This window comes from Tursiops truncatus, chromosome 6 (assembly GCF_011762595.2).
Source record: "Tursiops truncatus isolate mTurTru1 chromosome 6, mTurTru1.mat.Y, whole genome shotgun sequence".
NCBI lineage: Eukaryota > Metazoa > Chordata > Mammalia > Artiodactyla > Delphinidae > Tursiops > Tursiops truncatus.
Window position 1 is genome coordinate 93,685,866 of NC_047039.1, and position 22,453 is coordinate 93,708,318.

At 40.3% G+C, this 22,453-nt stretch overlaps 1 protein-coding gene across 2 annotated transcripts; it reads left to right on the forward strand.

The window, feature by feature from the left end:
- The first annotated feature begins 1,881 nt into the window (after window positions 1-1,881).
- Window positions 1,882-22,034, forward strand: DNAJC25 (DnaJ heat shock protein family (Hsp40) member C25). Of its 2 annotated transcripts, XM_073806395.1 has the most exons (5): window positions 1,882-2,312; window positions 14,657-14,809; window positions 16,860-17,330; window positions 17,516-17,694; window positions 18,698-22,034. In XM_073806395.1, exons 1-5 carry the CDS (start codon window positions 1,980-1,982, stop codon window positions 18,726-18,728), a joined length of 1,167 nt encoding a protein of 388 aa, XP_073662496.1. In that variant the 5' UTR covers window positions 1,882-1,979; the 3' UTR covers window positions 18,729-22,034. The 2 variants fall into 2 exon arrangements, with proteins under 2 accessions (XP_073662496.1, XP_004312649.3); XM_004312601.4 differs by lacking the exon at window positions 17,516-17,694 and having other exon boundaries at window positions 1,889-2,312.
- Window positions 22,035-22,453: the final 419 nt, after the last annotated feature.

The following is a 22,453-nucleotide window of genomic DNA, read 5'->3' on the forward strand; positions in this document are numbered from 1 at the left end:
CTCCTTCTGTTTGGGAAGGAGAGCCCTGAACAGGCAGCAATGAGCTTCTATAGGAGGAGTGTGCACAAAGGAAGTGGACTGGGAAACCTGCGTAGCTGAAGAACCTCATGGGAGACAAGGTTCAATGAGAATCGTCAAATGTTTCAAGTATGGAAACAACATGATCTGATGTGGAGATGGCTGGCATCTCAAAACACAACACGTATCAATGAATGCATCATCTTACACTGTAAGTTTGTGTTCCTTATTTCAGGAATGGCACCTGATTTCCTAATCTAGAAACCTTAGCGTCATCAGGACTCAGTGCTCTCCTTCACTCCTCCACAACCAATCATTAAATACTACCCATTTTGCTTCATAAATGCGTCTCAACTTTTCTCCATTCTCAATGCTACTACCTTGAAACACACCTGTAGCAACTCTACTTGGACTCTTATAACTGTCTCATAACGGTCTTCCTGATATCTCCCAGCTCGTTTTCTCAGGCAGAGTAATTGTTCTGAAATGCAAATCTTAAGGTGTCACTTTATTACTTAAAAACTCTACGCTGGCTCTCCATTGCTCTTAGGATAAATAGCAATTTCTTCAACATGGAACAAAATGACCCCTCATAATCTGGCTTTTTCCAGTTTCATCCCCTCCACTCCTCATCCCCCAGCTCCACCCCCATCCCAGCCATATGGATTGTCTTTTTTTTTTTTTTTTGCTGTACGCGGGCCTCTCACTGTTGTGGCCTCTCTCGTTGCGGAGCACAGGCTCCGGACGCGCAGGCCCAGCGGCCATGGCTCATGGGCCCAGCCGCTCAGCCGTGGGATCTTCCCAGACCGGGGCACAAACCCGCGTCCCCTGCATCGGCAGGTGGACTCTCAACCACTGCGCCACCAGGGAAGCCCCATACTATATTTTTAACTTTATTTTGTTCCATTTTCTTAAAAGAATTTATTATTTCTTAAAGTTTATTTGCTTGTTTATTGTCTGTCATCCTCCACCAGCTCCTTGAGATTAAGAACCTTGTCTACCTTGCTCACCACTATGTCCTCAGAGCCTACAACACTGTCTAGTTCATAGTAAAGACTCAAGAAATATTTACTGAGTGAATGATAGAAACAACTTTTTTTGAGGTAAAGTTCTTCATGTTGCTATAGAGTCACATGCAATATTTTGGACATAATATACTAAAAAAATGTTTATCTGAAATTCAGATTTAACTGAGCGACTTGCATCTTTTCTGGCAGCCGTACCCCCAGAACACATTTGAGAATACGTGGATACATTTTTGATTGTCACGACTGAGGTGGTGGTACTATTGGCATCTAGTGTGTAGAGGCCAGAGATGCTGTTAAACATCGTACGATGCATAGGACAGTCCCTACAAGGAAAAGAATTATCCAGGCCAAATGTCAATAGTGCGGAGGCTAAGAAACCCTGAACTAGATGGCCATGAACTTTAAGGCAGAGAGCGCCTAGAATCTCTAAGTTAAACTTCCTTTTGGAAAGGGAGAATGGAGTTAGTGAGACGGAGTCGGGGCTGAGACCCAGCTTTAAAACCCTGGGCACACATCTTGAGGCTGATAACCAGAGGGCAAGAGGGCCAGACTACCAACCAATGGCAACAAACGAAGTCATGATGCCTAAAAGACTGCCTGGGAAGGGCACTGTGGACAGTAAAGCACTCTGCATACACTGGTTAAGTGCACCTCAAACACAGAGACATCCTTTAGGTCCGTCCACCTGAGGACAAATCCTCTGGCCGCTGGGACTAGGAACGCGTTCACAGACATAGCGGAAGCAGCCGGGCGGCTGAGGCGTCCTGCTGCTCCCCTAGCAACGGTCGTGACGGAAGTGGCTGAAGCAGCCGCGCCCGGTGCGCCTGCGCGGAGGCGCCGCGTGCTGACGTGGATCTGGGTCCAGCAGCCCACCCGGGCGCGCGGTGGAGTGCCGGGGTGCGGCTGGGCTAGGGGAGCCGTGGCCCAGCCGGCATGGCGACGCCGATCGCTCCGCGCCGGGGAGCCGGCGCTACCGGCCGGGGCTGGTTGGTGCTGCTGCCGCCCCTGCTGCTGGCGGTGCTGCTGCCGCGGCCCGCGGCGGCCCTGGTGGAAGGGCTCTACTGCGGCACGCGGGACTGCTACGAGGTGCTGGGGGTGAGCCGCACGGCGGGCAAGGCGGAGATCGCGCGGGCCTACCGCCAGCTGGCTCGGCGCTACCACCCCGACCGCTACCGGCCAGAGCCCGGCGACGAGGGCCCCGGACGGACGCCGCAGAGCGCTGAGGAGGCCTTCCTGCTGGTGGCCACCGCCTACGAGACTCTTAAGGTAAGCCTGGGGGCGCGGATGGGCTGCGAGGACCCGCTGGCGAAGCGAGCGGCGTGGCCCCTTCGGCCCCTGGCCCGTGGAGCGAGCCTCCCTGTGACTCCGGCGCCGGGCGCGACCACCGCCACCACCCTTAGGATGCTCGCGCTTCCCCACGTGAGAGAGCGCATACGGCCCACTGACAAAGATGGGAACCCCCTCGGTCTTGGAGGGCAGCCAACCCCCTCCTTTCTGTTACAGTCTTTTTTATGCAAAGCTTTGGGCTTCTTACGACTTAGTGAAAATGTTTTAATAATGTGCAGCTCACTCTCGGAAAGCAGGGTGATTATTATTACCAAGATCTGTGATAGAACACAGGAAAGGGCTCCAGTGACAGTGAGATCGCCTGAATTTGAGTCGACAGAAACTTGGTTTCTGGGGATGGTATTAATTGTGACATTTAGCTTGGGTTTAAGGATGTAGAAAAATACTAAGAAGAACAACGGATGTTTGACTCCGGCTCTGAACACCCCTGTATGACCTTGGATAGTGACTTAATAGGTCAGAGTACCTGTTTCTTCATAGGCACAATTAAGGCCATGATGCCTGCTCCACGGGTTGTTATGAGGTTAAATGATGAATGAGAAACCCCCTATACAGGACCTGCAAATAGGTGCTTAATGACTTGGGTTTCAAGACTGAGAATTTCTAGTAGGAAATATTTTGTGAGTATATGTGTAGTCGTTTGCCAAAGGTTTTATTGAGTCTTGTGGGGATGGGGAGATTTAGCCTGATCCTGTTTTCTTTTACTGCTGGGAAAAGCAAACCATAAGAAATCACTAAGTACAAAACATATTTGGTGGACGTGTTACTGCTTCAAGGGCCCCATCATGCTAATGCAACAGCAGTTGCAGTTGTCGGGTACTTTTTTCTAGCTTTTTTTTTCTTTTCTTTTTGAGGCAGAGTTTTCCATGTTGCTGTACCGTCTGCTTTTAGTGACTACTTTGAGTGGGTATGCTATAATTTAACCATGCATTATTTTTCCAGGTTAGATTTCCAGAGCTGAAAATACTGAGTCAAGGAGTTAATGGCTTACTTTCCAGAGCAGTTTGGATAATATGGAGTCATAAAATTCACTAAATTCTCACCAGCATTGGTGAGATTGTAATTTTTATTGGCAGTTAACTGAGGAATGGGGGTTTTGGGAAAGTGCTGAGGCCAGAGGGCTTGGTTGCCTATTATTTGGGATAGAGAGTGATTGAGCAAAGACTTCAGAAAGATGGGAAAGAACTTCCTTCAAGGCAGCCCAGCATGTGAAGCTCCAGTCTGCTTTTCTGCCGTGAGGAAAGATAGTGGTCCAGACGGGCATCCAGAAGGCCTGCCACTGGTCCTCCAAAGCCCTCGTGGCACAAGAGGGAGCACTGGGCAGGTGGAGAACTTCCAGAAGAGAGGCAGCAGAAACAGTGGCGACTGTTCCCTTCTGCTGGGGTTGGAGATGGGGAGATTTGGCATGAAAATGGTGAGCATGATAGTAAGAAGTTTGAAAAAAAAGTGCCAAGAAATGGAGACTATAGAAAATCTGGCTGGGAGGAATCCCAGGACTCTAAATATTCTTGCCATTTTCTCGAAGAGACAAATTCAGAGGCTGAACTGGCTGTAATGGTTGCCTCTGAATGCTGCTACGAGTTTAGCACTGATTTGTCAGCTAATAAAAAGCTCAATAAAATAATGTGTCCACTCAAGAACAAGGAACTTTGAGGCAGTTAAAAACTAGTATGTCTGGAGAAAGTAACACTAACTCTTGATTGGGACAGGTCTGCGGTAGCTGCACATGCCTCCAAACAGGAAACTAGAATTGTAGTTGCACTGATGGAGGGTGGGAGAGAGTGTTCTATAGCTTCCCCAACCCCACTCGTTATTACTGCAGGAGAACGGAAATTATCTGTGAGAGAAAAGGGGTGTCTGGGCTTGGTTTGGACCCATGGAAATCAGACTTAGTTGGGCTCTATGAAAACTCCCATGTTAAATTTATAGAGATAGATAGGGGTTCCACTTCCAAGTGGAACACCTTCAGAAACTTTTTAAAAAACTTCATTGAAGATGCTCTCTCCTGGAATAAGGAAGAGGACTTTGACTTGCCATGTGTGGAAGAAGTTATTAAAGACAAACAGGGTGGTCTGATTTTATTGCTGTCATAATGGAGAATTGTGAGAAGGTTGCCGGAAGATATCATTTCTGGGTAATGCAGAGATCTGATAAACTGGGGTCATCCCCTTGAGGCAACAGGGATGCAACCACTGTTTTCCTTGGATTATATCCACAGACTGGAAAGAGGGCCTGTGAGGGATAAGAGGTCCACCTGGCCTTTACTACGAGCAGGTCAGATAGAATAGTGGGAGAAGCTGATAAGTTCCAGTGGCTCTGGAATGAAGACGAGCCGCAGAAGCCTACCTGAAATTCCATATATCATCTCATGGGGGCAGCAACTGCAGACCTGGGACCGCATTTCATTTCTATTTGCTCTTTTTGTTATACACTATATATTTCTCCATAAAGAATAGCAATAAACCCTGTGAGAGCTGAAAAGGAGGGAGGGCCTTGGGAAGACTGTGTCCTCCTTCACAGCCATGTTCAGTTATTGCTGGCATATGAAGGGAAAAGTTGATTCTATATTTGCTTTGTAGAATGCCCAGGTAGATTCCATCTCTGGAACAGTGTATCTAACAGAAATTGTTTCTTTTGTGAAATCTGAAATAAATTAGTTGTAAATTCATTGGAGCCAGGAGGAGCCTTTTTTCTCTCCCCATAATTTTTTGATAACCTTCTTAATTTCTTATTCTTGGTCTGTTCAAATCTCTTAGCATTTTTAACATGTATAATATAAAAAGCTATATTATATCCTCATTATAATCTTACAATGGTGTTCCATCAAAACTTGTAACAACCAAGCATCTCTGAATAACCAAAATGAGAATTATATTTGTGTAAGATATAGTGGATTTATGACTCTGAAGTTGTCTTGGTTAAATAAATGCCTCTTTGAGAGAGAGTTTTTTTAAATGGAAATTGTTAAAAAATAAGGATACTGACATGATTTAAATGCAGTTGGTCAGACAAGGAGATATTATCACAGTTGGTCATTGTTTTCATAGCAACAGAGGTTCTACCTGTGAATAGAGAGATTGAGAAAAACCAGAAAAAGAAGGACAGGTAATAATGGAAGGCAAAGGGACCTGTCAGATGCTTTTACCAAGTCATGCTTAGTTCATGTTCTCAAATAACTTAAAACCTCTAGATCTCAGCAGGACTTGAAACCATTATGATTTCACACACTGCTTTATATTTGTTTCATAATATGAGTTAAGCCGGTGAAATAACTATTTAGTGTATTTGACTACTGGGGATTCAGGGACACATGGACTTTGGAAGTTAAGTAAACAGACTCTCACGCGCTGTGTCAACATTGGATCTTTTTATGTGGATATAGCACTTATCACACTGCACTGTAAATCCTGAGTAGCCCTTCTCCCCTCTCCACTGAACTTCATTTTTGCATGTATATCCATGGCACCTAGCACAGTGTCTGGCACATAGATAATGAATGCTTGTAAAATAAAAACTCCTATCTGGAGATAGATTCAGATAGGATGGAAATCGAAAGTGGATTTCTGGCGTTTTGACATTGTTATGTGAAGCCTACTTTGGCATTTTACCCGAAATTAATTGTAGTCTTAAAGAGTGGTACAGATAAAGTAGATTGGATGGGTATGAATGAAAAATTCCTGCATGAGAGAAAAATTATACTTCTGTTTTTAAGGAGAAATTATTTTCTCAGGGTTTTAGAGAACATTAATTATTTTTGATATAGATACAAACTGGATGAATTAGATAAAATGAGAAGGATGGCATAGAAATCAGCAGATGAGGGAACAGGTGGTAAGGACGCCCTTAGAAAAACTGCAATTGGTAGAAAATGGTAGAGTTTGAGAGCATTTTGCAAGATCGTGAGAGAAGAACATAGAAAAGGTCTTGGAGGTATTACTGGCTTGCAGGTTATCTGATAAATTGAAGGGATGTGTAGAGAGAGCCTTGTGCTCCTCCAGCCTTGTCTTGGCAGGAAAGTCACAGGAACACGTCAGTTTCTTTTTGCCAGTCTGGTTGATGTGGCAGGGCTTTAGCACTTAAGAATGATTTGACAAAAAGGGGAGTATGAACCTCCTGCCCTGTTAGGGTTACTGTTTATTGTTCTCCCTTTGTATATTCGCTTAACCCTTTCTCTCACTGGTACTGACATAGATGCTGGGGGAGGAGACCATAACAATGAAAAAGGCACAGTTCCTGCCTTTAAGCTTTTAATATAAGAAGGATACAGATACTTATTGTTTGGTTATTATTTATCTAAGTTATATAATAAAAACGTGTAGCTTATATTGCAGCACTGAGAGAACACAATTATTTCTTCTCAGGGGATTGGAGAAGAATGCACTCTTTGATCTGGATCTAGAACAGTCCCCAAGGTTGACTGTGGAGGGACATTTCTGGTAGAGACAAGTCTTGATCCACGAAAACGTGGAGTCATGAGTGTGCAAGGCTGGTTCCAGGAATGAGATGTAGGATCACTTCTATTATGCTTTTCCCAGGGACTCTTCGTTCTGGAGGAAAAAAATTAACTGCACTTATCGGTATTACTATTTTTCTTTTCCAGCATCGATCCAGATTTTAGTCAGTCCTTCATAATAATTGGGTATTCATAAAACTAATAGAAATGATGTAAATTTCTATCACAGTTGTGAGGCTGATACACAGGCAAGTCAAGTCAGCTTGATGGCAGATAATTTTCATTTCACGTGCCAACTGTAATTGGTCTCGACTCCATGTAACACTTGTAAATTTGGGGGCCTTGTCTGGGTTTAGTGGAAAAGATGACATGTTAAACTGTCCTCCCATGGGCCCAGAAGAAGGGTGTGGTACCTTATGTGCCACATTTGCTATTTCTGCTGTGAACCCATAAGTGTTTTTCATTTTTTACTCATCCCTTAAAATTTCACCTGTTCTTCCCTACTTATGGCCAAGGTTGATCATACACCAGATGTGTTTAAATCTAGTGCTGTGACTACCTGACACATGATGGTATCAACAACCCATCAGAGCTTTTTTGAGTAACACAAAAACTACTGAGTTGATATAATTCTAGCCAGAAACTAAGCACTTGATGTTTTAATTTTGCTTGTGCAAATTTATCATGGGTAAACAGAATATACTGAGATAGTCACAGCACAAAGACCCTTACTGTATTTTTAGAGACTGTAGGGGATCTACTGTTTCTAGGTTAGAAGCCTGTCAGGTGCATGGTAGGGAGAATGTTTCAGGAGACTGGAAATAGTTTGGGATCGACCCTTTAAGCTGTGTTCAGGCATGTGAACCTGATGTATTGAAGAGTTACCAGAGGTTTTAAAGTGCATAAGTAACACAATCTGATGTTTGTTTCAGAAAGAAAGTTCTGGGAACAACATGGAAGATGGGTTGGGGAAGGCAGGAAGGTATTCTTGGCTGAACTCATTTTATTTCCGTCTTAGTCTTCTGGAATCTCATCATTCCTCTTTGGTAACTTAAGAATCTCTTATTTGGTTCATTTCTCATTCCTTAATTTTGCTTCTTTTAAAGCTACGGTCACATTTTTCTTCTTTCCTCATTGTTGGCTATCCTTACTTCCTCGTCCCCCTTTCATTTAAACTGTCATAGACTGACATGTGCATCAGCACACGTTCTGGAGCTGTTCTTCCTAAGATGAATAGTGATGCTCTAAGCATCAGATCAGAGGGCTGCTCTTCCTTTTGGAACTATTTGTGGCATTTGATGTTGACCACGTAGTTCTTTAAGCTGTTCTCCCTTGACTCCCTTCATGTAATTCTCTCCCCTTTCTCCAAGCTTTCTAGCCATTTCTTTTAGTCTGTATTTTTTTTTCTCTGCCTTCACCGTAAACATTGCATTTCCTTAGAGTCCTGTCCTTTGGGGACTCTTCTTTTTATTTTCTAAGCTCGTCCTGATGAAACTCAACTACATCCTTGACAACCCTGAAATCCGTGTATTCTCTAGGTTCATATTTTTCAATTGTCTCTCATTTGTAGCACAGGTACCCAAAATTACACATGAAACTAATCCTGTTTTCTTTGTTAAAGCATAAATTTTAAAAGAGGTTGACTCTTGTACAAATACAAAATAAACACGTGTCAAAGATTTTATTTAACTCATTAATTAATGAGGGAACCAGTAAGATATTAAAACTGGTTCAAAAGAGAAAAAGTGCCACACAGTTTACAGTCAAGACAAGGAGTGCTGAAATGCCTGTAATACTGGTCAATATGACAAGGCAGTTATCAGTTGCCTTAATTCCACTGGTCACAATTTGTCTTTTTGTGAATAAGAATTATTTGCATTACTTCCAGGTTTCCACAAGTTACTTCTTTCTCTACAAAGTTAAAATAGACTTTTCAAAGACAAATAAAGGCACACCCCTCCTACAGGAAAAGATAATCCTTGGAGGCTCCAGACACTGAAAAGCTATCCAGTAATTTTCTTTCCTCCCCATTTCAAAATCTTCCACAATTTTCCCCTGCATCTTCTCCACACTTGCTGTCCTCTTCCTTTATTCTTAGAATAACATGGTTCACACAGTGACTATAATTAGAAACATCAGTATCATGCTTAACATGATTGATTCCTGTACCCCTTTAATCACTAAGTCCTATTTGTTCTACTTCTTGGTCTCTAAAATCTGTTTCTCCCTCATTCCTTTCTTTACAATACTGTCAGAGTTATCGTCCAAAAATATATACTTCTACTCAATGCTATTTATTTTTCTCATACTTGAAAACATGTTATGTTTGAATAGCACAGACAGTAACACCCTAACACTTTAGCATGGCATATAAGATCCCCTGTGGTTCTTATCCAAACCTGTCTTCCTGGCCACATTTACTACTCCTTTCTTCCCTAAACTTCCCCAGTGCTTAAGCTTCACTGAATCTGTTCTCTACACTGATGCTTCTGTACCTTAACACTTGCTGTTCCCCTTGCCTGGAACAAATTTTACCACATCTTACGTGCTTTTCAGGATCTAGCACTCATTTCACGTCTTCTGTGAATCCCATTACCAGTGTTCTCAGGCACAGTTAGTCCTTAGTACATTGAATTGTGCTCTTCTTGCTTGCTAGATTCTTCTTGTAGATGGGAGAGTTATTGAGGCCAGGTCCTTAATTTATTTGTTTTTTTATCCTCCTTTGTGCTCAGCACATGGCTTAAGGCCCTGCATAACTATTTTCTGAACTGAAAATAACTAAGGCTTTTTAAAGCTCAGGTAACCACGTAGATGGCGATACCGTTAACTGAGACACAGGAGCAGATTTGGGTTTTGAGCATGTTGAATTTGAGATATTTATGTTACATTTAGGAAATGTTCAGGAGGTATCTGAAAATAGTAGGAGCAGGGAAAACAGATCTGAGTGTCACTCGTATATGATATATAGGTGATACTGCAAATGATGGAAGTTGCTATAACCACATGTAGACTGAGAAGAGAAGACGTAGAAGATAGTTGCACGAGTGGCTGGTGGGTAGGGAACAGGAAGAGAAATGAAAACTCAGAGCAGTTAACTTTCTTCCTCTTTAGTAGGGTGTAATGGCCTGGAAAAAAATTTAGGGGAACAGATGTTATTTTTTTAAAGGATTATTTGTATGTGTATTTCTCTTAAAAACAGGATTACTATATATATTTAAGAATGAACAAACGATTACTATATTTTCATATATTATTGATTCTTGGCCTTTGCCATCCTAAATGGTTTCTATTATTTGTATAATCGAAGATTTTTAATGTGAACCTGGCTGCAATATCTAATTATTGCAATTTATGTTTATTGAAACCAAACAATTCATTATTTCTTTCAAGGACAAGAACATAATATATTTTTGCCTCTGGGGAGGGGGGAATGATCATTTTCATAAGAGAAGGAAGGGTTCAGTGCTTTCTTTGCTTGTGGGTTTCCTCTTGTTCACTTTTGATCTAGATATTGGTGGTTATGTTCCAGTCCTCCTGCATATGCCCAAGAGGATTGGGAGTGGAGTGGACACCAGCAGAAGCACCATTTTTTCCTGTAGAGATTAGAAACAAGGAGCTTATTGCCCTGCTTGTCAAGGCTCAGGACAGAGAGGAGGAAGAAACAAGTATAAAGGTTTTGGTTTTGGAAAGAAGTTGGAATCTCCTGACCCTGGGACCTTAAGATCCACAAAATTGCTGAAAGAAAAAGTACTACCTTATTGAAAGGTAAGATATTACACTGTTTTAAGGTTTAAGCTATTTTAGCCACATTAGCATATCTTCATAAGCTATGAAATCAAGTAGTCATTTCTGCCAAGCCCAAGTTTTTGTGGCCTAATCACCCGTCTCGCCTTCCTTGTGAGACAGAGACCTGTGTGGCTGGAGAGATGTCTAGAGTAAGGGAGAGCCTTTACAAAATTTCATTCAGTTTTGAAATGATATTTATTGAATGCCAGGCACTGTGCTAGGCCTTGGATATACAGAGATTAAGGAATCACCCTACTTGCCGTCTAGAAGTTCTCATTCAAGGAAAAGAAAAAACTGATGATTACAATGTGATAAGTGCTATAATAAATAGGTAATAAGTGTAATAAGAGTGGTCTAAATCTGTCTGCTAATGTTTATGTTCTAAAGGATTAATAGGAGCGCATGAGGTTGGAAGAAAGGCACGGGCATTTGAGTTAAAGTGAATTATCTGTTCAGTCATAGATATAAAAGAGCATGCTGTACTTGAAGAACACACCAAATTCCAGAAATTGCTATCTGAATGTTTGCTATGGGCAAAAGAAGGGAGAGTGATAAGATGTTTCTTAAGTAGGTAAGTTTGGGTCAGTTATGGAGGCCTTGTTGCATGACAAGGAAAATTGAACTTGCCTTACTAGACACTGGGAAGCATTGGACAGAACAAACAAAAAAACTGTGAGGCTACTTTAGTCCCAAGATGGGTAGGAAAAATATATATATATGGTATTAAAAATAAAAATATGTAAGAATGTACGTGAAACTCTCTAATTGGGTCCCAGTCTGTCTTTTCTTTTTTGCTAATATTCCTGGTATCCTGTGTTCATATTAGGTTGATTCTAAACTTAGTAGGCTACTGAAGAGTAGGACTTTGACTTAGATTGTTGAGAATCCCTAACTCTTCAATTTGTGCCAACCTTGAACAACCTTGTAAAGTGTATTATGCATGCCTCAGCCTAAAATCCATTTTCTTCATTCTGGAGAGAAAGCTTTAAACACATTAAAGAAAGAAGACTGTGGCTGAATAAACGCTGTAACAAGGAGATCGCAGACCTTCTTGTCTCTAATCATGACCAAAACAGGGTCATGAAATTATGGTGGCCCCAAGGAAAAGAAAACCATTCTAAGAGAAGTCAGACTTGACCCTGAAACCTTTTACAGGGATGAGGTAGTTTGAGGACTCATTATAGAGGGCCCTGAATAGACCCTACAGGCTCTGGTTACAGTAGAGAGGCTAGACATAAGGTATAAATTTTGGAGTTGCTGGTACTGGAGCATTAGCTGACCATCCTGTTAAATGAAGCTCTGTCACAAATCTAGGGACCAGTGAGAAGATGGTGACTCTGGGGGAAGATATGGGTGAAAAGCTTGAAGAAGGATATCTGCATTCTGTGGACTGTGACCTTCACTAAGATAAGAGAACAAACGAGAGAACAGCCACTAGACGCATGACGTTCACAGAGCAGATTTCAGTGACACTCACAGATCTTGCTGTATACTTCAACCAGGAGGAGTACAGACAGTCAGAATGGGCAATGGACTGTGCAGAGATAGTGATGCTGGAGGACTGTAGGAATCTCATCTCAGGGGGGCAGTTAGTTTCAAAACTACTTGTAATCTAGTTGGAGCAAGGAGAAGAATCGTGTTTGAAGAAATACATTTCAAAAAGCATCTGCCAAGATTGGGAGGCTGAGTATAAAAGGCAACGAATTCAGGCCAGAAGCAGAGCATATCTATAAAATTAGCCAAAAGGGCAAAAAAATGGAGGGAGAATGGAAAAATTCTCAAAGGATGTCTTGAAGTACTCAGAATGAAATACATCAAGGGACATAGGCTTTAGTCTTCAGAGCTATCTGTATGACCTGTAACGTTTTACCCTCTTTCGGTTAGAAACTCTAGAATATGATGATGGCTTATAGGAGGAATGGACTGACAGTTGAGGCGTGTGGCACGCAGCTGGCGGGATCTCAGTTCCCCTACCAGGGATTGAACCCAGGCCACGGCAGTGAAAGCCTGGAATCCTAACCAGTAGGCCACCAGGGAACTCCCGAGAAAATCTTTTCTAATGGAAGAGAACATACAAGGAGTGAATTTGAAAATAATATCAGCCTGAGCTCAGCTTTCCTTATATAATAGATGATTCGCATATTGGCCCTCCATACAGTGCCATGGAATAGACTTTAAATATATTTACATCTAATTATACTAGATACTACTTCACCTAGCTTCAAATTCTAGTCAGAGGTAAAAAATATTTTGAATGTAATGAGCGTAAGAACTGTTACTGAGGGCTTCCCTGGTGGCGCAGTGGTTAAGAATCCGCCTGCCAATGCAGGGGACACGGGTTCGAGCCCTGGTCCGGGAATATCCCACATGCCGCGGAGCAACTAAGCCTGTGCTCCACAACTACTGAGCCTGTGAGCCACAACTACCGAAGCCCGCATGCCACAACTACTGAAGCCCGCGCACCGAGAGCCCATGCTCTGCAACAAGAGAAGCCACCGCGATGAGAAGCCTGCGCACTGCAACGAAGAGTAGCCCCCGCTCGCCATAACTAGAGAAAGCCTGCGCGCAGCAACAAAGACCCAACGGAGCCAAACATAAAATTAAAATAAATTAAAAATAAATAAATTTATTTTTTTAAAAAAAGGAACTGTTACTGAGAATGTGCTCATTCAAATTCAGAATTCTTAATAGAAAATATATAATGATATTAATGGGTACAGGAAAGATTTATCGTTAGCAAACTTCTTATTTTAAATCTAAGAAACAGCATATTGGAGGACTCGGGAGGAGGCCCTGAACAGACCCCAGCGCCTCTGTGGTGACAAAGCACTAAGTGCAGATTTTGAAATGTTGAGCTAATAATCTGCAACTTTATGTATGTTGAATAATTAATTTATCATAGAAAGAAATCATCTAGGTTAAAGAAAGATTTTTTTTCATAATGGTTTATGTTGTATTCACTTATACAGAGTAAAGAATTTGCTGTAGTTTTAGTCTTTAACACTTTTTTGGAAACAAGACAAGCTGAAAAATAGGTTTCCTGTGGGCTTAAAAAAAAAAAAGCAAATCATAACCTAGTTTGGTAGCTTTTCAACCTATGTATCTCAGTAAAAGATTGGCGTTTATACCTTTTAGAAACGGGTTAAAATTAGAGAAGGTTTTAAGAAATGCTTTATTTGTGACCATTTGAGCAGCATTTCAGAATGCTATAATTTTTTCAACATGTTTGCATGACTAAGAAAGAGCGATATATTACCTTATTTATGAACTGGGCTGTGAAAATGTGTTATAATAGTGAATACTCCATATTTTTAACCTGTTTTTGTATACTGTATGTCATCTGATGTACAAAATAACCCTGTAAAATTAGTAGGGCAGCTATTAATATCTCTAAGTTACAAGTGAAGAAGAGTGAGGCTCAGAGAGGCTAAAATTTTTGCCTGATATCACAAAGCTAGACTTTGACCATTATACTGCATCGATGTCTCAATGTTTCCTTGGGATGAGCATAATTCAATTTTGAGGGCATAGACTGGTTTTGTCTACTTTTTTGTTGTTTCAATCATTGCTTTCAAAAGAAAACCTTCTATACAAGGTTGGGAAATGATTGTGAATATATACAACAGAGATAAACATTCTTTTTTTTCTATCAACAGTTACTGAGAGTAGGTGTCAACACGCTTTTAAATTATAAGAACACGGCGACATCCTTATTAGCACCACAGCACTGGCTAAAAAGGCATGGTTCATTGCTACTGAAGTGTTTTTATTTTTTCCAGGAGGACTAATACGCCTCAAGAATTTGAGGAAATTTTTTTATTATGCTTTATACCTAGTATTAAAGTTCTGGAAACAAATTTGTGTGTCCCTTTGAGGAATTATGGGAAATTTTTTGATTTTAAGTTTGTTCTTTTATTCAGATTGATTACATAATTACAAAATTCTAGATTTGACTTTAACAGATTATTAACTAAGACCATTTTATGAGCTGTCCTATGAAACTGGATATCTTGTTATTTTACAGGATGAAGAAACTCGAAAAGATTATGATTACATGCTGGATCACCCAGAAGAGTACTACAGCCATTACTACCACTACTACAGCAGGCGCTTAGCCCCTAAAGTGGATGTGAGAGTTGTGATCTTGGTCAGTGTGTGTGCTATTTCAGTGTTTCAGGTGTGTATTGACGGATGTGTGTATCTACGTGCATGTGCAGGAGTGCACATTGGCTAGTGCTACTCGTTAAAACTGAACTAGAAGTACCTTTTTGTAGAATTTTACTTCCAGGTGAGATTAATTTTTTATATTAGAAAAATATTTATTTAACCAATTGATAACATTGGAATCTTTGTTGGCAGGCAATCTAAGAAATCATGAATGTCATTATATAACTGTCAAAACCAAACAAACAAACAAGTCAGATCTTTTTCTCTTTTACCCCCTCTAGAGTATTTTCCATATAACAGCCAGAGTGAATGCCAACTAGACCATATCATTTACAGGTGACCCTTGAACAACATGGGTTGGAACTGCAGTGGTCCACTTACACACGGATTCTTTTCACTAACTGCAGTGCCGACCCGCAGCAGTGCACCTTCTGAGGTTGGCTGAATCGGAGGATAGGGAGGAGCCGTGCATACAGACGGCCAACCATATGCTGCACTCAGACTCTGCACGGGGTGGTGCCCCCCCCCGCATTGTTCGAGGACCAAACTACCTTCATAGGACTTTTCAATGATTTCCCATTAAACTTGGGGAAAATTCCAAACTCCTTAATATGGCCTAACAAGTCCTGGCACCTACCCGCCAAATGCCAGGAGTGTAGAGCTTGCCATCATTGTAACAAACAAAAATGTCTCACACATTTCCACATGACGGCTAAGGGCACTCCTGCTCAGTATGAGAACCACTGAAATAGACTAAAAGTGCTACAGTAACTTTTTATGTTGTTTTAAAATATCACAGAAATACAAGTTTAGCCTGAAATGAGTTTTCCCTACTATTATTCCTCAACTAACCACACCTATCATATCCTCCTTTAGAAGAAAAAAGAAAGCCAAGTGACTAGAATGAAGCAATTTGCTAGTTTCAGAATTACTTCTCCAGTTTAATTCCCAGAAATGAAATTCAATCGATATGACAAAAGAATTCCTATTGAAAACTAAAGCTGTATATATATATATACTTTTTTTTTTTTTTTTTTTTCCGTACACGGGCCTCTCACCGCTGTGGCCTCTCCTGCTGCGGAGCACAGGCTCCGGACGCGCAGGCTCAGCGGCCATGGCTCATGGGCCCAGCCGCTCCGCGGCATGTGGGATTCCACCCGGACCGGGGCACGAACCCGTGCTCCCCGCATCGGCAGCGGACTCTCAACCACTGCACCACCAGGGAAGCCCTAAAGCTGTATATTTTAAACGTATCAGCTTTTGTAGTGTTGCCTTTTCAACAGGGAGAGGAAGGGCAACTTTACTTTTCTGTTTTAGATAATGTAATACCCTAATCACTTTTTTTTTTGCTATTCCTAATAGATTGCTACTATAATATTTCAGGATATTATTGGTACAACTGCTGTATTTATTCAGTAAAATAGCTGAAATGTGTGGCGATACTATATGAGGAGTAGGACTTTTTCTGATAATAAAACCCTTTGTGGTTGAATATATTTATGAAGTGACTTAATGTCTTCCTGTCCAAATAAGTAAAGGGTTCAAACATATTTGAATCTTTCAGTTCAGAATGTGACGAGTGTTACTGTGGTATGTGCAGATGGTTTAGAGTTGCCCGAGTCTATACCCAGGGATTGTTTGAAAGAAACTCCTCACCAGCTAGTTTTACCATTCGATTCTTCCTCCAGTAAGTAGACTGCAATCTTAAAAAAAAATAGAAGAAGAGGGATTTCTTAATTGTGATCTAGGGAAGAGTCAAATGGTAAAGATGTGAAATCAACAGGTGTGATGTGATTCCAACGATCCATCCTCTGATCCTGGGTGTCTCCTGTAGAGAATCGGTGGCTTTTTGGCTCAGCTCAGGGCTTATCTGACTTATCAGGGCTGGAGATCCCGTGTCCACATGGGCATTATTCAACTGTATCTTCAACTTACAGAGTAAGATTTTTGAGGTCCCTGTTTTTAATCAGAATAGGTTTTGGCGGCCGGCGGGGGGGTTGTGTTCACCAAGGTGAATTTTGTAATAAAAATGACCCAGTTTTCTTTGTTAAATATTCTAGTTTTTCAGCTGGTGGAACAGCTACAACAAGGCAATCAGCTACCTGGCCACGGTGCCCAAGTACCGTATCCAAGCCATGGAGATTGCCAAGCAGCAGGGATTGCTGAGAAAAGCCAAAGAGAAGGGCAGAAACAAAAAGTCCAAAGAGGAAATTCGCGACGAGGAGGAGAACATCATAAAGAACATTATAAAAAGTAAAATAGATATAAAGGGAGGCTATCAGAAACCCCAGTTCCGTGACCTTCTCCTGTTTCAAATTCTCTTAGCTCCCTTTCACCTGTGCTCATATATAGTCTGGTATTGCCGGTGGATCTATAATTTTAACATCAAAGGCAAAGAATATGGGGAAGAAGAAAGACTATATATCATACGTAAATCTATGAAGATGTCAAAGTCTCAGTTTGATAGTCTAGAAGATCATCAGAAAGAAACTTTTCTTAAACGGGAGCTTTGGATAAAGGAGAATTATGAGGTGAGTAATTACTGTAACCTTCCTTACCAACTTAAAACTAGGTATGTGACAAGGGATCACAGAAGTGTGCTCAAATTTCTGAAATCGAAGAGTTAAATATAGAAAGATCTTACTTTTGTTGACTGTATGACTATATTTAGTAGTGGAACAGTGGGTTTTTAACCTATAATTTGTCTTTTTAAAAGATGAACTTCAGGGCTTCCCTGGTGGCACAGTGGTTGAGAGTCCGCCTGCCGATGCAGGGGGCATGCGTTCGTGCCCCGGTCCCGGAAGATCCCACATGCCGCGGAGCGGCTGGGCCCGTGAGCCATGGCCGCTGGGCCTGCGCGTCCGGAGCTTGTGCTCCTCAACGGGAGAGGCCACGGTAGTGAGAGGCCCGCGTACCACACACAAAAAAGATGAACTTCAAATACTTTAATTTACTAATGCTAAAAATTTAAAGTATGGTCTAATTTGTTGTGTTAAACTGTACTATGAATTGCCAGAATGATTTGGCAAGTAGATATATTCAGCCTACTTATAAAGAACATATAAATGGAAGGTAACGTGGTAGCTCCTAAATTATTTGATAAGTTTTCACTTTTAAGTACTTGAAGCTGCCCACTATACAGTAAACTCTCTGTCATAGAGTGCTATCCTGGGCTGAATTATCATGGTATTACATGAGGTTATCTTAGTTGTTACTTCCTGAAATTTGGAAGTGAAATAATTTCTTTCTGAAATTTGATATGGCTGTGAAATTGGTTATGAAAACTTGTCCATTTAGCTTCAACTGATATACATGAAAGGTTATAGAAATGAAAGATGTTCTTTGTTCTTAACCTCTGTGGTTTATTTAACCTTCTTTGGGAACTTTAAAAATATTTTGAAAAACCAATAATTATCATTGAAGATAAAATTAGTTGTAAGTTCAATTTGGAGACAAATGTATTTATAAGGTCACTTTGTTCCTTGGTTAGGATCAACAAAACTGAAAGTCATCTGTTAAATTTACAGAGTACCACGTTAGAAAAATAAAGTGTTGACTCTTTAATATTGGACATTAGTCGTAGAGAGGAAATGTTTAAACCCTTTAAACTCAGCTTATATATGATTTCAAGGAGGAAAAGAATGTATTTCCAGGTTACAGAAATCAGTGAAAAAAATTACTAGTTCTTGCACAAGTTATTCTTTTTTATTTAACATTGAACATTAAAGTGCTTAATTGCTTAGTAGTCTTAGGTGCATGGTCTTCAGAAGACAAACCAATACATTCATTGGAAACTTTTACCTAAAGTTATATTTGAAAAATATAGACATGCCATAAAGCTAATGACAAATGTTTCTCTTTGGATTGTCAAGTTAGTTTATGTTATTTATACTTACAGGTCTACAAACAAGAACAAGAAGAGGAACTAAAGAAAAGATTAGCAAATGATCCTAGATGGAAGAGATATAGGAGGTGGATGAAGAATGAAGGGCCTGGACGGTTAATGTTTGTGGATGACTGAAGATTGCTGGAATGCTACTATGCCAAACCTTAATTGTGATACTATTTTCATAACTGAATTATTTTAGAAATGTACTGACTGTTCCTCAGCAGTAACTAAAACTCCTCAAGTATTTGATTAAACAGTATAATGTAGAAATTTAAACTTTCCCTTCAAACTTTATACATAAGACATTTATGATTGTTCAATTTTTATAATCAATTTGTGGATTTTGTTAAAAGATTTGACATGAAGATTTATTAGTTGCCATTTAAAAATTTTATATGTTTGGTTAAAAAATTTGACATGAAAATTTATTAGATACCATTTAAAAATTTTACGTGTTAAGTGTTTATTCTTCAAAAGTGTTTCCTTATTTTGTTATAGTGCTACATTTTTCTGCTTTTGTGGCCTCTATTAGTTTCACAAAACATAAAAATTATAACAGCATTTAATTACATTTTTGAGTGTCTTTCTAGACACAGACTTCTTCAGCAAAACTATTCAACTATCATGTCATCTTTACGACAGTCATTATAGGTTTGATTTATGTTCAAAATATCTCTCTAGGAGAGTCTTCTGCTGGACTGTCTTTATAATATCTCCCCCCAGTCATAATATTCTTACTAAGATCAGAAGCTCTCCGGGAGAGTGAATCTACCTTCATGTCCTTGTAGGATGATCTTGATTACAGTCATTATAGGACTATAACTGTATTCTCAAACACTTCTCCAGAAAGAACCTTGTAAGAAGGTCTTTTGTACCACAGTATTGTTTTTACCCCCCTTCAATTAAAAAAAAAAAGCAGAAATAGTGTCATGAAAAGTTCATATATTATGAAGTCCTTGAGTGGTGAAAAATACATTTTATGTGAGCATATTTACATGCATATAAACCAGAAAGAAGGGGTGCATGGCTGTGTGCTGTTCTATCAAACAATGAAATGTAAATGTTTTATATGTGTGAAAGTAATTCACACATAATTTGACTGAATCAAGCATGATACTGCAGCAAAGCATCGAAACACATTCATGGTAGTGAATCAATACTCCTGTTAAAAGACATATCCCAGTCCATCATAGTAATAAAACGGTTGCAATATATCACAAGTTTGTTGGTATGACATTTTAAGTCAAAGATTAACATATTGCTTTTGCATTATATAACTGTAAAAGACATAGCATAAAAGTGTAGCATAGCTATGCAGAGTCCGTTTCTATTCAAAGTAAACTAGTCCTTTCAAGAGCTCAGCTCAAATATGTGACACATACAGAGATGCAGGAGGGAAGAGTTCCATCCTTGCTAACATAGCAAAAGGCCTGAGGTGGGTTATTTAGCCTGTGAGTGAAGGCCTCAATTCCTCATTAGAAAATTAGGGGAGGAGTTTGACCAGATTATCACTAAGGCCTTTTGCAGCTCTAAAATTCTGAAATTATATAATATTTATATTTTTGTAAACTTCAGATGAAAGTGTTTTATGCATTCATTATTTTTTGGGAGGGTGGAGAAATTACAGTGCTAAATTGTAGGAAGCTGTGCTTCAAACCCCAAATGCCCAACTCTAAACCATAGGTAAATGCCTTTGAAAAGTGCTGTGGTTGCAGTCAGTAACCCCTGTCCCAGTGGAGATGTTACCACACCCGTACCACGCAACAGCATTATCACCTAAGGTTCGACGTGGGTACCATATGTTATGCAGACCAGAAAGAAATGGAGGCTCTTGCCCTTCTGTTAAAATTTCAAATAAATGTATGATTAACTGTATTTCAAAAAAACCTAGTGATAAGGAAAAATAGGAGGACTGAATATGTTAGCGTTCATAAAGGTTGGCTGATAAAAACTATGTATCTTTGGATATTATTTTGCATATATGCTAGATGGCTGTATTTCTTTCTGTCTTTATATAGAAGTCTTATTTCTGGAATTGTTCCTGGCAGCCTGCTCACTTGGTAAAAGTTTGGTTGGTCTTTTGGAATCATGGTCCCTGTATGGGTGAGATGCATGGACTCTCCTTAACGGAAGGACTATGATTCTTTTCTCCCCTTCCCTCAACAAAATGGCTTTATGCTTCAAAATCCTGGAGGAAAGGAAGGGCAATTAGTTGTGTCACAAGTGTCGTTCACATATGTTGGGTATCTTTACTATCTCCATACTCTGCCAGTCCCCCACCAGAGAACCAAAAGCTTCTCCATTTCAGAAACACTTGGAGAAGAATCCTGGGTAGGGGATCCCAGAACCCCACTATAGTTAGAAAATTGCTCTTGTGCTTCATTTTAGGGCTATCACCATTTCCTCCTTGCTTGGAATTCAGGGGTTTATAGAGCATAGCTGCTTATTGCTTTCTATTATCACTTCCTATAACTGAGGTCTGTGCTAAAATTACCCTTAGGGTTACTTACATTCATGTCAGATATCCTCACAGCAGTTTCTAAAACTGACCCTTCCCTCACTGGTCTCATTTCTTTATGAATTCTCCAATTTCTACAAATCCTGGGTTGCAGTTTCATAACACATCTATCAAGTAGGGGCCATGAGTAGAATTTTAAACACTACAAGTGGTATACAGAAATTTAAAATGTTACATGAAAAAATAATTCAGTTTATAGAATTAACTATTTTAGTACTACTGAATTTATGTTTAGAAAAACAGTAGTTTTATTTACTTCGAGATTTTTTTGGACTGAAATGGCAGGAAACTTTTAACACCCACACATTGGAAATATTTCCTTGAGTAGAAGCCAACTGCTAAGCTAACATGCAGCTAGTATTATGGACCAGTGTGCCAGCCCCATACTGAAAGTTCTGTGGAAATTAAAGAGAAATAGCTTTTATTAGACATTAGTATGAACAGGTCTAGCTACTTAAAGACTTTAAATCAGAGATGGTCTCTGTTGAGTTATAATTGTGCAATTGAGGCAGATAAATGTTGGTATTGATACAAAATAGCTGTGTACGGATGAATTTCTTTTTTTTAGCTGCAGCACGCGGACTTCTTAGTTGTGACATGTGAACTCTTAGTTGCAGCATGCATGTGGGATCTAGTTCCCCAGCCAGGGATCGAACCCAGACCCCCTGCATTGGGGGCATGGAGTCTTATCCACTGGACCACCAGGGAAGGCCCCGGATGAATTATAATTAATTTTATTTAAGAAGTGTGATACTCTTCACATTTAAATATGGGCTAAGGCCAAATCTAGCCCCTGATAACTAAATAAAATTTGCTAAACAAATTTAACCTTTCTGGTTTCCTCATCTGTGAAATGAGGGGATCTTTTTATTTTTTATTTATTTATTTATTTATTTTGCGGTACGCGGGCCTCTCACTGTTGTGGCCTCTCCTGTTGCGGAGCACATGCTCCGGACGCGCAGGCTCAGCGGCCATGGCTCACAGGCCCAGCCGCTCTGCGGCATGTGGGATCTTCCCAGACCGGGGCACGAAGCCGTGTCGCCTGCATCGGCAGGCGGACTCTCAACCACTGCGCCACCAGGGAAGCCCCAGGGGATCTTTTTAGATAATTAGGACTTAAAAATCTATAAGCCTGTGAATTTACATAGGTTTAGGGTCTGAAGGAGATTAGATTGCCTGCAACTGAGAAATGTTATGAGTATTTAAGTAAAAAGCCTATATGATTTGTCATAAACTTTAATCAGTTT

What these genes read in the sequence shown, in the direction of transcription:
- DNAJC25 (XM_073806395.1), top strand. Translation starts at nt 1,980, where the DNA reads ATGGCGACGCCGATCGCTCCGCGCCGGGGAGCCGGCGCTACCGGCCGG. An exon ending in GGATAAAGGAGAATTATGAG is followed by an intron (nt 17,331 to 17,515) that starts GTGAGTAATTAC and finishes TCTTTTTAAAAG; the next exon opens with ATGAACTTCAGGGCTTCCCT. An exon ending in CCTCAACGGGAGAGGCCACG is followed by an intron (nt 17,695 to 18,697) that starts GTAGTGAGAGGC and finishes TTATACTTACAG; the next exon opens with GTCTACAAACAAGAACAAGA.